Raw genomic sequence first — 15,540 nt, 5'->3', positions numbered from 1 at the left:
AACGGAGACACAAGGCTCGCTCCTCTCTTCCCCAGCCCAATCCCCTCTGGTCTGGGTCCCGGCAGCCCCTGTGTAGACAACGCTTCTAACCTGGCTCGCAGATCCCGTCAGGTAGCCGCTGCTTCCGCCTCCTTTTTCCTGGATGCCAAAATCTCCGCATTAAGTTGTGTTACTGCGTTCTGCAGGCTTGCTATGTGTTCTTCGGTAGTCATTTTGCCTCCTTTTCGTGAGCTCGCGAAGCACCAATCTTCGCCCCTCGCTGCGTTCCCTCACGTTGCGAGGTTTTAAAAGAGTGGGAGGGGACTTAGAGTCAGGGCTGCCTCTAGGTCCCAGCTCACAGAGGACCAACGCCAGGCTGATATTATGTACAAAAGTCTTTATTGAAGTATAATTTCCATTTTAAAGCCTGGGACTTCCGGAGGCGGCGCGAAACAGCGATGGCGGTCCTCTTCATTGTCTGAAGAGGGGCTCCGCAGAAAAGGGTCGCTCGCTGCGGCATAGCGACGACCCGTTTGAAAAAACCACGGGCAGAGGGAGCCCGTGGCCGTGGGACTCGGCGGGCGCCAGGAACTCCCCCAGAAGTGTGGAAGGGACCCCGTAAGGGGCTCCGGAGCGCGAAAGGGGGAGCGGCGCTGTGAGTTCATCGCTCTTTCTGCGGGAGGCGAAGCCGCGCAGCTGCTGCTGATGAGCGTCGACCTTTCTTCCTGTGAACATCAATTTGGCAAGTAACATACCCGTGAGTAAAGTGAACTATAATTTGGACTCTAAATATCTTTTTTCCGGGTTTGAAAACGGGTGACGAGTAAAAGGAAGTCCGTCTCCCGATACTGCTTACAAGATCAAAGCAAAAGTACAGAGGAGCGCTGAGGCGCTTAATGGGAACTTTGTAAAGTGGAACTATCGTGCATTTACAGAATTTGCAGTCTTCTTATTAAAAAGACCAAGAGAGACTTTATTCTTGCCTATGGGATTTGTACATGGGACTTTGCTTTAAGAACGCAAGTCGTCGGGCTGTCAGTATATAACTGAGCTGTCAAACTGCGGATTACAGTAACAAGATTTTAAGTTGCTACATATATTGAAACTTTAAATGTTTAAGATACTGTTGCAATTACCAGTCTGGCTCCTAGTGGCTTTAGCTTAAAAAGTAAAGGACTCTGCGAATCTTCCTTTTTGTCTTGGAATTACAAACTAAAAAAGACATTACAGAAACTTTAAATGGCGGAAAAATCTTCTCCTTCCCTGAAATTTTAAGATACTCCCCCTAGAGGATTGTGGAGCTATAGAGGCCTGGGAAACATTTTTTGTTTGGAATTTCTGTGGTTTAATTGTGTGTACTCTGGACTTGCTTTCTCATGGAATAAAGGATAACTTGACCTTGAACAAGAGGCAGGTGTGGAATGAGTGGCACAGGGAAAACAAGAGCAGCCAAAGCTAAAGAAAGAGAAAAAGAAAAAGAAAAAGAAAGGAAGCCTGTGCAACTTGTCCAAACAACTTTAGCTCATCATCGCAGATCATCTGTTCCAACCGTCCTGATAGCACAGGAGGTGGAGGCCGAACAGCCTGCTGAAGAGGACATGGCAACAGGAGGATCTGACACAGTGTTGAAACAAATTTTAGAACAACTAGCAATTTTAAATCAAAAAGTGGACAGTCAATCATTAAAAATAGACCAAGCAACAACTACCATTGGCGTACTTTCTGAAAAGGTCTCTCAGAACACACAGGCAATTGAGAATCTACAAGGAGCTACAGCTGAAAATCATAAATTAGCTGTGGAAGCCTACCAAAAAGCGGAGCAAGCAAGTAAAAGAGTTGATGAGATTAAAGGTGAAATCAAGCCTCTGCAAAGACAGGTGGGGGAACAACAGGCCTACCTGTCGATGGTGGAATTGAGAAACAAGGAGAATAACCTCAGGTTGAGAGCCGTCCCAGAATTGGAAGAAGGCAATTTGGAGGGATTTTTGACACTTTTATTCTCCAAATTTTGGGGAATAGAAGAGGATAAAGACTTTAAAATTGTGACTGCGTTTAGACTGGGCAGATCGGTGAAGAAAGACAAGTCCAGAGACTGTTTGGTTATCCTGAAATCAAGAGAGGAAAGAGACAAGATACTAGGCCTACATTTCAAAAAATCTCTAGAGATAGAAGGTAAAAAGGCTGAAATTTACAGAGATATACCCAAATTGTTATTGGATCTTAGAGCCTCGTACTTAGAATTGGCAAAGTTGTTGAGAAACAACACAATCCCTTATAGGTGGGAGTTCCCGCAAGGACTATCATTTAGCTATAAAGGAAGGAAAATAAGAATCAGAACACCAGAGGACCAGCAGAAGTTTCTTCACGACAACGGGGAAGACCTCCAGAAAGGAGCAGTTGCGTCTTGGCCACCTCCACCACCAGGAACTAAACAGCCTGGAGCTGGACCATCACTGCCACCGCCGGGAACGGGAGATCTAGACACCCCATTGTAAGGCCTACAAATTGACTCAGGATGTCTCTGCAACTTCTTAGTTGGAATATAAATGGCGGAAATTCTCCAGAAAAAAGAAGGAAAGTATTCCATATATTGAAGAAAGAGCAATTGGACATTATTTGTCTGCAAGAAACACATGTGACAAGGCTTCATCGGAAAGTGCTAATCAATAAAAGGTTAGGCCAAGAATTTATTTCTTCGGACAGAGTTAAGAAAAGAGGAGTAGTGATCTACGCAAAGGAGAGCCTGTCACCGAAATTTCTATTTAAAGATGAACAAGGCAGAATCTTGGCTATTGAAATTCATACACATGGTGAAAAATTTCTGATATTAGGAATCTATGCGCCAAATGATGGAAAATCGGAATTTTTTAAGAAGTTGCATGAGACTTTACTGGATTATCTAGACTATAACAACATCATTATGTTGGGAGATATGAATGGGGTTGTCTCTGTAAATATGGATAAGTCGCAGAGTGCAAATATAACAAAAGAAGGCAGACTACCTAAAACTTTTTTTGAAATGACAGACAATATGGATTTGATTGATATATGGAGAGTCAAGAACCCTCTAGGAAAAGAAGGAACTTTCTTTTCTGAAGCTCATTTGTCATGGACACGAATCGACCAAATATGGACATCTAAAGGACTGGCACCTAAAACTAGAAAAGTGGAAATCTGCCCAAAAACTTGCTCCGACCATAATGCTTTGAAAATGGAACTGAGACTAAACATAACCGGATCCTTCAGATGGAAAATGAATGACACTTTATTCAGAGATCAGGAGATTGTGAAGAAGGCCCAAAAAACTTTAAAAGATTACTTTGAGATAAATCTGAACACTACGGTGGAAAAAAGAACAATCTGGGACGCAAGTAAAGCGGTGATGAGAGGGTTTCTAATACAACAAAACATTGTAAAGAAAAGACTCTGGAATGAAAAGAAGCAGAAGATATTGGAGAGAATAAGTGAGGGTGAAAGGAAATTAAGATCTAGGCCCAAGTCTAAGGAAGTGCTGAGAGAAGTGAAATTTTTCCAGGCCCAATATATGAAACTGATAAATCAAGAAGTGGAGTGGAAAATTAAACAAATGAGACAAAGATCTTTCGATTCAGCAAATAAGTGTGGGAAACTGCTAGCATGGCAGTTGAAAAAAAGACAAAAACTAAATACAGTTACAAATCTAGAGATTGAAGGAAGAATGGTTCAGAAGCCTGAAGAAATTAGGAAATGTTTCCAGAGATATTTCAAAGATCTCTATGCACAAGGGCCGCAGAAAGAATCTGAGATAGACCAATTTATTAAAACTAACGGATTACAAAAAATTTCTCAGGAAATGAGAACAACCCTGAATGTTAAAGTTACACAGCAGGAAATCGAGAGTGCCATACAGAACCTCCAATTAGGCAAATCTCCAGGCCCTGATGGACTTACCTCCAAATATTATAAGACTCTGAAGGACTATTTGATACAACCCTTGATGGAGGTATGTAACCAGATTATGGAGGGTAAGAAGGCACCAGAAACGTGGAAAGAAGCTTTCATCACATTGATTCCTAAAACAGAAACTGAAAAGACTCAACTTAAGAACTACCGTCCCATCTCACTCCTAAATGTGGATTACAAAATTTTTGCAGACATTTTGGCAAATAGATTTAAAAAAGTACTGAATGAAGTGATTCACAAAGACCAAGCAGGCTTTCTCCCGGGTAGGCATTTGTTTGACAACACGAGAAACATTATTGACATTTTGGAACTCTTACAAACAAATATTAACACTAGAGCGGCGTTAATCTTTATTGATGCGGAGAAAGCCTTTGACAACATTTCTTGGATGTTCATGAAGAAAAATTTGGAAGGGATGGGAGTGGGACGGGGGTTTGAAAATGGTATAGAAGCAATATATTCAGATCAAAAAGCTAAATTGATAGTAAACAATGTGGTGACGGAGGAATTCAATATTGAAAAAGGGACACGACAAGGGTGTCCTCTATCCCCATTATTGTTTATCTCGGTCCTGGAGGTGCTTTTGAATATGATTAGAAGGGACCGGTCAGTTCGGGGCATTGAGGTCGGAGTGAAACAATATAAACTGAAAGCATTTGCAGATGATTTGGTACTAACATTACAGGAGCCAGTTTCTAGCACAAAAAGAGTTTTGGATTTAATATCTGATTATGGTCGGGTGGCGGGATTTAAGTTGAACAAGCAAAAGACTAAGGTCTTAGCTAAGAACCTAACATCTACAGAAACAGATGAGTTTTTGAAAGAGACAGGATTAAATGTGGTTAAAAAGGTAAAATACCTAGGGGTGTTCTTGACTTCTAAAAACTTGAATTTGTTTAAGGACAACTATGAGAAATGTTGGTCAGAAATCAAAAGGGATTTGGAAACTTGGACAAGACTAAAACTTTCCTTGTTAGGCCGAATAGCAGCTATAAAGATGAACGTTTTGCCGAAAATGTTATTTTTGTTTCAGACCCTGCAGATTGTGGACAAAGTGGTATGCTTCGGAAAGTGGCAGAAGGATATTTCTAAGTTCGTTTGGCAGGGCAAAAAGCCCCGAATTAAGTTTAAAATACTAACAGATGCGAAAGAAAGGGGGGGATTTGCCCTGCCAGACTTGAGGTTATACTATGAATCTGCAGCCTTCTGCTGGTTGAAAGACTGGTTTTTGTTAGAGAACACCGATGTCCTAGATCTGGAAGGGTTTGATAACGCTTTTGGGTGGCATGCGTATTTGTGGTATGACAAGGTTAAAGTTCATAAAATGTTCAAAAACCATATTGTTAGAAGAGCAATCTTTATGGTCTGGACAAAATATAAAGACTTATTGGAGAGCAAAACACCAAGGTGGCTTTCACCGGTAGAGGCCAAGGCACGTAAGAGACTTAACATGGAGGCCTATTGGCCAAAATATTGGGAATTAATAGAAAAAGATGGTGACAATTGGAAGCTGCAGAGTTTTGAAAATGTAAAAAGCAAGGTGCGAGACTGGTTGCATTATGCCCAAATTTGGGAAATTTTTAAAACAGACAAAAAGGTTGGGTTCCAGGTGGAAAAATCGAAATTAGAGACAGAATTGTTAGAACCTAAAGACAAATTACTTTCAAGAATGTATAACTTGCTGCTTAAATGGAATACACAGGATGAGACAGTCAAATCCGCCATGATAAAGTGGGCACAGGATATTGGACATAATATAATGTTTGAGGACTGGGAAAAGTTATGGACCACCGGATTGAAATTCACGGCATGTAGTGCCCTGAAAGAAAATATTATGAAAATGATATACCGGTGGTACATGACCCCAGTCAAGCTTGCTAAGATATATCACCTGTCTGATAATAAATGTTGGAAGTGTAAAGAGGCGGAAGGGACGTTCTTTCATCTCTGGTGGACATGTCCGAAAGTGAAGGCCTTTTGGGAAATGATCTATAATGAGTTAAAAAAGGTATTTAGATATACCTTGCCTAAGAAACCGGAGGCCTTCCTTCTGGGCATTGTAGACCAGAATGTGGTAAAGAAGGACAGAATTTTTTTTATGTATGCTACAACAGCAGCAAGAATTCTCATCGCAAAGTGTTGGAAGACACAAGATTTACCCACACTGGAGGAATGGCAGACGCAGTTGATGGAATATATGGAACTGGCGGAAATGACTGGCAGAATCCGAGACTTGGGAGAAGAAAAAATGGAAGAGGACTGGAAAAAATTTAAGGTTTACTTGCAAAAATACTATAAGCTCTATGAATGTTAAGAAGATGCACTTTTTAGGAAATACTAGCCCCAGCAACGGTAATTAGGTGAAATGAAAACTAAGGTACAAGAAAAGAGAGGTGAAATTAAGGAAAATTTTTATTGCATTATGTTTTAACTATAACATATAAGACTATGGTTACAATAACTTTGATTTTGGTAACATGAAATTGAAAGGTACAATAAGTAATGAATTGAAAGATATAATAATGAATTGAAAGATACAACAAGTAATGAAATAAGATAATAATATAGTTGAAGACTTCATATTATGAATATTGGGTTACAAATATATTGAAATGGGAAATATGACAAAATGAAAGATACAATAAGTGATGAAATAAGATAACAAAATGCTGAAGTTGGTTTTATAAATAATGCAGATTCGGGAAGATGTGGGGAAGTCCAAAAGATCCTGTAAAAGAAATATGTTTTATGAAACTTTTGTATTTTATTTTTTGTTCTTTTTTATTCTGTGAAATTAATAAAAATATTTTAAAAAAAAAAAATAATTTCCATTTTAAAGCCAGAGCGTGCAACCCTACGTCTAGACTCTAGATAGGCGTAGTCCCCTCTGAGTCACTGCCCCTTCCGCACCAGTTTAAGATCCTAGCCCGGCTCCACCTCCTGCGCTGTTCCTTCCTCCTCTGGGTCCTTCTGCCCCCTGGGGTTTCCTCCCTCCTGGACTCTTCTGACGCTGACCCCCCTGAGTCTTGCCCTTCCTTCCGGTGGGCTTTGGGACCTGGCTCCCTATCCGGGCTACCTGCTGTGCCGCTCGCCTGTACATTTGAACTTGGCGCGCGCGCCCAGCCGGTGACTTTCCTCTTGACCGTTTCCCCGCTCTCCGATGGAGGCGTGGCCAATCCTGACTCATCTCCTCCCTCTGGTGGTGGGAAGACTGGTCCCGATGCCTGGGACTCCTCCCCCCCACTACGCTCTGGTGGGGACGCTGGTCCTGATTTCCAACTGCTGCTCAGGGAGTCCCCGCTGGCCCCTTCCTTCTGGGGTTTCCCCCTTGGCACCCCCCTTGCCCTGGCCATTGGCGCTCCTCTCTGTGAATCTTCCGATTCGCTGGAGAGACTCGTGGAATCTCTCTGACCACTGTCACTGCCTACACCCCCCTCGTATTCCTCCTCCTCACTCTCCATTTGCTCCTTCTCCTGTGTCTCTGCTCCTGAACCCCTGACAATGGGGAACATTTGTTTAAAGGTGGATGAAAGCAGATGTAAAATCTTAGTGTGCTTGAAGCAATTACCATTGCGTTTAACTCTGCTATGAGAGATAAAGAATCTTTCTTCCAAACCTCTCTCTCTCTACAAAACAAATCCTCCATCAATTCACTGTGGTTGCAGAGGTGACATGATTTGATGATGATTTTGAAGGGATCCCTTGTTAAAATAAAGAGAATCCCAAAGGATCTGTGCCGCAGATTCATGTTTTTCTTTTGGCAGTGCTGTGACCTGTGATCTGATTGGTAGGTGGGGAGGGCAGAGTAGTGAAAAAATATGTCCTTTTGATCCTTATCTGTTCTACTGAATCTGATTCTAGGACTGACAAACTCCCCCACCCCTTTTCTTGCACAGGAAGTTTTACTAGGTCCAGAGCTTTAAATATGTGCTTGAAACAGATATTCAGCTCTGCTTAAAAAGCAAATGGTGTACATTTCTAATTCAGAACTGTGTGATTAAGTCATAGTACTGGCATCCAATAAGAAAAATGGCTTAAAATGTGTTGGGGGGGTTATTGGGTTGTTGTTATTTTTATTTTGATTATATATTTTGTGGTTTTATATTCTGATGTTATTCTGTGAACCACCCTGAGACCTGCGAGTATAGGGCGGTATAAAAATAAATAAATAAATAAATAAATAAATAAATAACTATTTAAAAGCAGAGCCTAAGTACCTGCTTGAACAGGATAACTTATGCTGCTGACCCCAGACAGCACTGAAACACTGAAACTGCGTCAGTGCCTCATGCTACTTACTGCTGTTCTTTATGCTTTAGGAATAATCAGCTTTTTGTTTACTGAAAGTGGCATCTCTACCTTTTTGAACAAGCACACCCTAACACTAAATCTAATCAAAACCTGTTTGTAGCTCAGTTATTCAGAAGCAGCAATTAATTATTCTAAGTAGGCGTAATAAATTTCTGCTATGTTTGCATAAGTGGAAAAGAAAGGGCAAAAGAAATGAGATAGCAAAGAGGCATAGGGTAAAGCTGAGTTTGCATAACTGCCTGAAGCTTGCATAAAGTGGTGAAGCTGATTTTTCATGTATAAAGTGTTTCAAGATGGGCGTTATTGTGGATGGGCGTTATTTTTTGCAGCCTCTACATGATGTTGTCATAAAAATGCCAGCCCATTTTCTACACACAAGCACCATTTAATCACCAGTATTATTATTTACAAAAAAAAATCTGGTAAGTTTTTTTTTAAAAAAAAAACTTGTTGAGAACAATCCATTTACAATATTGAGCTCCTACCTGGAAGTACCCATAGGCTACCCACAGTTGTTGCCTGCAGTGGTCGACAGAATTTATCCTGATAATCTCTACCTTCTTCGAATATTTACTGAAATGTCTGTAGACAGATATATGACTGAGTAATATTTCTGGTGGGTGCTTTTAGTGTGTCCCTCTGCCCCCAGACTGGTAAAACTAGAATAAATTATGCAAAATGGCATATGCATCATTCCGTTTTTGTTGGTGCAGAATTTGAATTGGCTGGGTGCCAATTTTTATTTTCTATTTTTGGTCTCAGAATACACATATGCCTATCATTAGGAATAGTCAGCAATTTTGTATTCGGGAAACCTGTCATGTAAGCAGAGCAGATGCATTGTTGTTCTTATTGCAATTATATCCTCCCTTTTTCTCCAAGGACCTAAAAGGTTCTTGGTCCCCCCATTTTATCCTAACAACAACACTGTGAGGTCAGCTAGGTTGAGAGACAGACTGGCCCAGAGTCACCTGGTGAGTTTCATGGTCAAGTGAGGGATTTGAATACTGGTCTCTTCCAGGCCTTTGTCTAACACACTAAGCACTGCAACACAGAGGGTGATGCAATCTGGACAATGCTCCATTCGCACCTACCCACCATCTTTAATTCCCTACAATGCCTCTGAACTTCCACTGAAATGTGGAATCATTATGTGATTTGAGTTGAATTTATCTGTTGTCTTCTCGTGTTCTTTTTATTTATTTATTTCATAAAATTTATACACCTCTTGATGGTATTCCCTCAACTTCCTAAGCATCTGGGTAGGCTTGTCTGAAGAAAAATGTTTTTAGCAGGCTCAGAAAAGAATGGTTTTATATGTAACATTTTTGTGGATAAATATATAGAGAAAGCATTTGTCTGAGCCTCATTGTTTACAATAAAATAATTTTATTATTTGTACCCCACCCATCTTAATGGTTGGCCCCAGCCACTCTGGGCAGCTTCCAACAAATATAAAAGCGTAATAAAACATCAAACATTAAAAATTTCCCTAAACAGGGCTGCCTTCTAAAGGTCAGATAGTTGTTTATTCCCTTGACATCTGATGGAGGACGTTCCACAGGGTGGGCACCACTACTAAGAAGGCCGTCTGCCTGGTTCCCTGTCCTCCTTCTCACTTATCTGTGTTTTGTGTTTAGGTGTTTGACAGAGTCAGAAAAGTGTGGCCAAACTTCTATGAGAAGATTAAACCAATCAATGCTGAACTTACCCAGCCAAATCTGGCCATTGCTCCTGAGGATGCTCAGGAGCTCCTCTCCGAAGTTAACATTGTCTTCCATTGTGCTGCAACAATTCGCTTTGATGAGCCACTGAGGTATGTTATGCTTGCTTTTCCTTTGTGTTTCTTACCCCACAGTCCTAATCAGGTTTACTTAGAAGTAAAACTACTGAGCTCAATGGGACACGTTCCTAGTAAATGTGACTTCAGTACTATGGTGAATTTCACTTTGAAAAGAGTTACAAGAGTACATACATTCACTTAGGGATTATCCACACTTACCTTTTGTTGTGCTTTAAAACTCCAGGTCTGAGTTTCTTCTATCTTTTTTGTCCCAAGCTTTCCCTTTTAAAACTCGTTCTTTAAAACTGAATCAGAGCAAACATCAGTTTGGGAGTTCTGCACTCAGACACTGAACTTTAAAGGGTGGACAGTGCTTGGTCATGGCAAACACTCCTGATCTTCTGTATCAAGAAAATCACCCCTTCCTTCCTTCCGGGAACAATGAGTTGCAATAAATAAAAATAGCCACACATTACAAATAACAACATAAGGAATTCCTGCTCAGTTATAAACATACACTTATAGTCAGTAGTCTACAGATTTTTAAAAAAATATCTGAACAGTTTTCCATCGAGAAGGAAAGGGAAAGTACATGTTTTCATTCTGTTAGCTTTTCATCCAAACTTTTCACTAAGCATTCTCAATGAACTAATATCACAGTACGTTAGATCATGAGGTACAAAGACAATTCCAACTTTGCACCTAACCCAAAGCAGTGTTTCTTTGGGGGAGTCTTGAGCAGACAACCTTTTATGTAAGACCATGTTGCCCAATGTTTGATTTGCAGCATCTCATCTCTTGCTCAAAAGAGGTCCCACCCTGCTCTGATAGCTGAGATCCTTCAATAAGGTGGCATGGATGAACCCAGGGTGTTCTGCAGACAAGGTTGTAGAATACCACAGAGATATAGGCACATCCTAAGTTACAAGAAAAGGAGCAGCACCAGTGACTTCCAGATCTCACCCAAGATCCAGAAACATGAAAGGAAGTGCGGGCTGCATCGCTTACTTTTCTTCATGTTCCCCTTAAACATCTGAAGTAGCTCTATTAATGCTTACTTAGATGGTCATGCCAACAGGACTTCTTAATAACCTTTTAATGCTTTCTTAACCAGGCAAGCCCTTCTGTTAAACGTCATGGGAACAAAGCAGCTCCTGAAGTTGGCCCACCAGATACAGAACCTCGAGGCCTTCATCCACCTTTCAACTGCCTATGCATACTGTAATCGGAGTTACATAGATGAAGTCATTTATCCTCCTCCTATGGATCCCCAGAAACTTTTTGATCTTGTCGAGTAAGTGATGGAAATAAACTTCTCTCCTGCTGATGTAAACATGATTTTGGAACACTAAGTGCTTCTTCCTTGTTAGGGTTAGGGTTAGGGTTAGGGTTAGGGTTAGGGTTAGCCACTCTGTTGTGGTGCTATCCCACCTACCAGTTGTGCAGGCTTTTCCCATCTTCATCACCTCCCTCCCTCCGTGATTAAGTGGGAAAGCTTTCCCAAAAAGACAACCAATTTGCAAATCACCAACTACCTTGATCACTTTCCAAGCTGATATTTGCCAAAGAATGTAAATGTAGAGATGAGGAAACTATGAACATAAGGAGAGGCCTGCTGGATCAGGCCAATGACTCATCTGTTTCCAATCTGGTCACAGGGAAACAGGAAACATTTGTGGGCAGCATGGCGAGTTCTTAGCCCTCCCCCCACAACTCCTTCAGTCTATTTCCCCAGTTAGCTTCAAGACAGGCAAGAGGCTCAGCAGGAGGCCAGGGGGAATGGTCAGGAAGAGAGGTGAGTTAAGGAGCTCTGCTGCCCACACCACATCTCTCCTCCAATGCTCCCCTATCACTGAATTCTTCAAGTATGGGGTTGGCAATCCATCTTTACGAGCATTTGCAGTTCTGGTGCAAAAAGTATTTTAAGTGTAACACCAAGAAGCAGCTTTCTGGTCATAGAATCATAGAATCATAGAATCATAGAGTTGGAAGAAACCACAAGGGCCATCGAGTCCAACCCCCTGCCAAACACCATCAGAGCACTTCTGACATATGGTTGTCAAGCCTCTGCTTAAAGACCTCCAAAGAAGGAGACTCCACCACACTCCTTGGCAGCAAATTCCACTGTCGAACAGCTCTTACTGTCAGGAAGTTCTTCCTAATGTTCAGGTGGAATCTCCTTTCCTGCAGTTTGGAACCATTGCTCCGTGTCCGCTTCTCTGGAGCAGCAGAAAACAACCTTTCTCCCTCCTCTATGTGACATCCTTTTATAGAAGGTGTGAATGTGAACTTCTGCATTGCCTGCCATTCTGCTTAGAGACATTCTGCCTGCTTTGCCAGGGTATGCCAGGCTACCTTTATGTCCTGTGCTGCTCTTTTGCCTCAGCATACCTGTCAGCTAGCCAGCTGCATGCGTTGCTGCACTTAGCAGAGAAACACTCCCGACAGCCAGCCATAAATTCCTTTCTTTATTTCCTTCTGACAAAATTACATGCAGAATAAACAAAGCAACCCGTCTCTCATGACGTGTTGCTCTAACTACTTTCTCTTTTCCCTCTCCCTCGAGACCAACAGAGCCAACGGCTCAGCCCCTTCCGTTTTCCCCTGTGACGTGGATCCCCCTCTCTCTGAAGCACCCCTTCCTCCCCAGACTCACTATCCTCTTCTCTGTCTTCTGAGGAGGACTCAGTACTGAGCAGTGGAGATCGTTCCCTGTATCCTCTAATTCTTTCCTCCCTCACTGCCTGCAGTTCCCTGACATCCACCCCCTCCTCAAAGGCCCCCCTCACCTCCCTTTCCTGAGAAGAAGCCTCCCCCGATGCATTCTCCTCATGCTTCTCGGGGGTAAATCCTAGGAAAATCTCCTCCTCCTCCTCTTCGGTATCATCAAAAACGTTACTCCAACCTCTAATACCTGATGGACCCGGACGCTCTTCACTCACTCCTCCTCCCCCCTGTGTTTCCTCTTGGTCCGAGGCTGAGAACCCTTCAAAATCCTCTTCATCGTCTGTCGGCCCAAATGCCCTCTCAGCGAACCTCCCTGCGGGTTGTGGCTTATGGGGAAATAGCTCATGGAAGTCCTCCACTAAACCCTCCTCCGTGACCCAATCTGATGGCACCCATGTGTTATCCGAACTGGGAGCCCCCTCCCAAGCTACAAGATACTCCAGTATTTCCTCTATCTGGTGTCCCCGCTCCCTTTCCTCGACTTCTGGCGGTGGCATCTCTCCTTCCCTTCTGCCCGGCCGGTAAGCCGACAATAGCGACCAGTGGAACACGGGATGAATTTTCATGCTCTCTGGCAGCCTCAACCTAAGGGCCACCGGGTTGACTTGCTGTATGCTTTCAAAGGGACCCACCCTCCTGGGTTTGAGTTTCTTACAACCCCCTTTCCAAGGCAAGCATTTCATTGATAACCACACCTTATCCCCCACCCGGAGGGTTTCCCCTTCCCTCCAATGCTTGTCTGCTTGCCTCTTGTATACCTCCTTGGCCCTTTCCAAGTTCAACTTCAGTTGTTGTTGAATTGCCTCCATTTCCTCCACAAACTGTTCAGCGGCTGGCACACTCCACGATTCCTCCCCCCTCCCCGGAAAAGCCCTAGGATGGCACCCGTGATTTGCAAAAAACAGAGTCATCCCTGTGGACACATTCTCGGAGTTGTTGTATGCAAACTCCGCCAGCGCTAATTTGTCCACCCAATCATTCTGCCTCTCCCCCACATAACAACGCAGGTACTGCTGTAATACTGCATTGACCCTTTCCGCCTGCCCATTGCTTTCGGGATGTCTGGCGGTGGTGAAACTTACCTCAACTTGCAACAAACTCATGAGTTTGCGCCAGAACCTTGAGGTAAATTGTGTCCCCTATCCGAAATGATCCTCGAAGGGACCCCATGCAACTTAAACACGTGCTCCACAAACAATTTGGCTGTCTCCTCCGCAGTTAGAACACGCCACAAAATGCATGAGAACACGCCACAAAATGGCACATTTTGGTGAGTAGATCCACCACCACCAACACCGCCGTTTTCCCCCTGGACCGGGGCAGGTCAGTGATGAAGTCTACTGATACCACCTCCCATGGCCTCCCTGGTATTGGCAGAGGCTCTAATAACCCTGCCGGAGCTATCCTCTCCCCTTTGGCTCTCTGACAGGTCTCACACCCTCGCACATATTCCTTCACATCTTCCCGCACCTTAGGCCACCAAAATTCCCTGGTGACCAAAAACATGGTCTTATGTTGCCCAAAGTGTCCTGCCATTGAGCTGTCATGAAGTTGTTGGAGGATTCGGGCCCGGAGAGCTTCCCCTGGTACATACAAAGCCCCTCGATAAAACAGTAGCCCCCCTTTTTCCTCGAAACCTCCCTCAGCCCCTCTCCCTTGCCCAAGTTCATCCAACTTTCCTCTGGCAAAAGCATCGTCCCGCATCAAGCGTAGCAGTTCGTCGTCCTTCACCAATGTTGCCCTGCAAGCCCACCTCTGCTCGGGGAACATGAACCGGGCTATCGGCGGTCCTTCCTCTGCCAAATACTCAGGTTTACGGGATAAAGCGTCCGCCCTCACGTTCTGCTCACGTACTGAATCCTGAAGTTGAAGTTGGCAAAGAACTGTGCCCAGCGTATTTGCCTCTGGCACATCACTCTCGCCGTCCGCCAGTACTCCAAATTCTTATGATCCGTGCACACCTGTATCTGATGCTTCGCTCCAATCAAAAAATGTTGCCATTGCTTGAATGCAGACACAATAGCAAGCAATTCCTTATCATAGATACTATAGTTCACTTCCGAGTTATTGAGCTTCCGGGGGGGAAAGGCACACGGACGCCACTCCCCCTCCCCATCTTGCTGCATGAGAACCACTCCAATCGCTCGATCAGACGCATCTGTCTCCACCCGCAGTGGTAGTTCAGGGTTGACATGCAGCAGTTGTTCCTCGGAGGTGAAGACTCTCTTTAGACTCTCAAAGGCCCTCTGCGCCACATCCGTCCACTCAAACTTCTTATTGCCACTGAGGCAATCTGTTATGGGGGTCACCAGCCGTGCAAAGTTCTTGATGAACTTCCGGTGGAAGTTACTGAAGCCCAGGAACTGCTGAACATCCTTCCTCGTTTTGGGGCTTTTCCACTCCACCACCGCTTTGACCTTCTCCAGGTCCATTGCCAGACCCCTATCCGACAGCCTATAGCCCAGGAACTCAACCTCTCTCGTGTGAGACTGACACTTCTCCAGTTTCACCCATAGGCGATGCTCCTTGAGCCTAGCTAGAACTTCCCGCACATCCTTAACGTGCTGTTCTTCGTCTGGAGAGTAAATAAGTATGTCATCCAAAAATGCAGCGCAGTTTTTGTAGAGCAAAGATCCCAACACATGGTGCATGAAGGCTTGGAAGCACGGATTACCACACTGTAAACCGAAGGGCATAACAAGATTTTCAAATGCCCCTAGTGGTGTGAACATGGTTGTCTTCCACTCGTCCCCCTCTCGCACCCTGATGAGATTGTAGGCTCCTCTCAAATCCAGTTT

At 43.5% G+C, this 15,540-nt stretch overlaps 1 protein-coding gene across 7 annotated transcripts in view; it reads left to right on the top strand.

The window, feature by feature from the left end:
* Positions 1 to 15,540, top strand: part of FAR2 (fatty acyl-CoA reductase 2) — a 92,099-nt gene that overhangs the window by 41,576 nt on the left and 34,983 nt on the right. For all 7 annotated transcript variants that reach the window (XM_081861395.1, XM_081861391.1, XM_081861394.1 and 4 more), the window contains 2 exons: positions 9,873 to 10,048; positions 11,130 to 11,309. In XM_081861395.1, coding sequence (XP_081717521.1) covers positions 9,873 to 10,048; positions 11,130 to 11,309 — 356 coding nt within the window. The remainder of the gene's footprint in view (positions 1 to 9,872; positions 10,049 to 11,129; positions 11,310 to 15,540) is intronic.

The sequence above is a fragment of the Podarcis erhardii genome, assembly GCF_964252035.2.
Source record: "Podarcis erhardii genome assembly, chromosome: 5".
NCBI classification, from domain to species: domain Eukaryota; kingdom Metazoa; phylum Chordata; class Lepidosauria; order Squamata; family Lacertidae; genus Podarcis; species Podarcis erhardii.
This window is presented reverse-complemented; position numbering and strand designations above follow the sequence as displayed.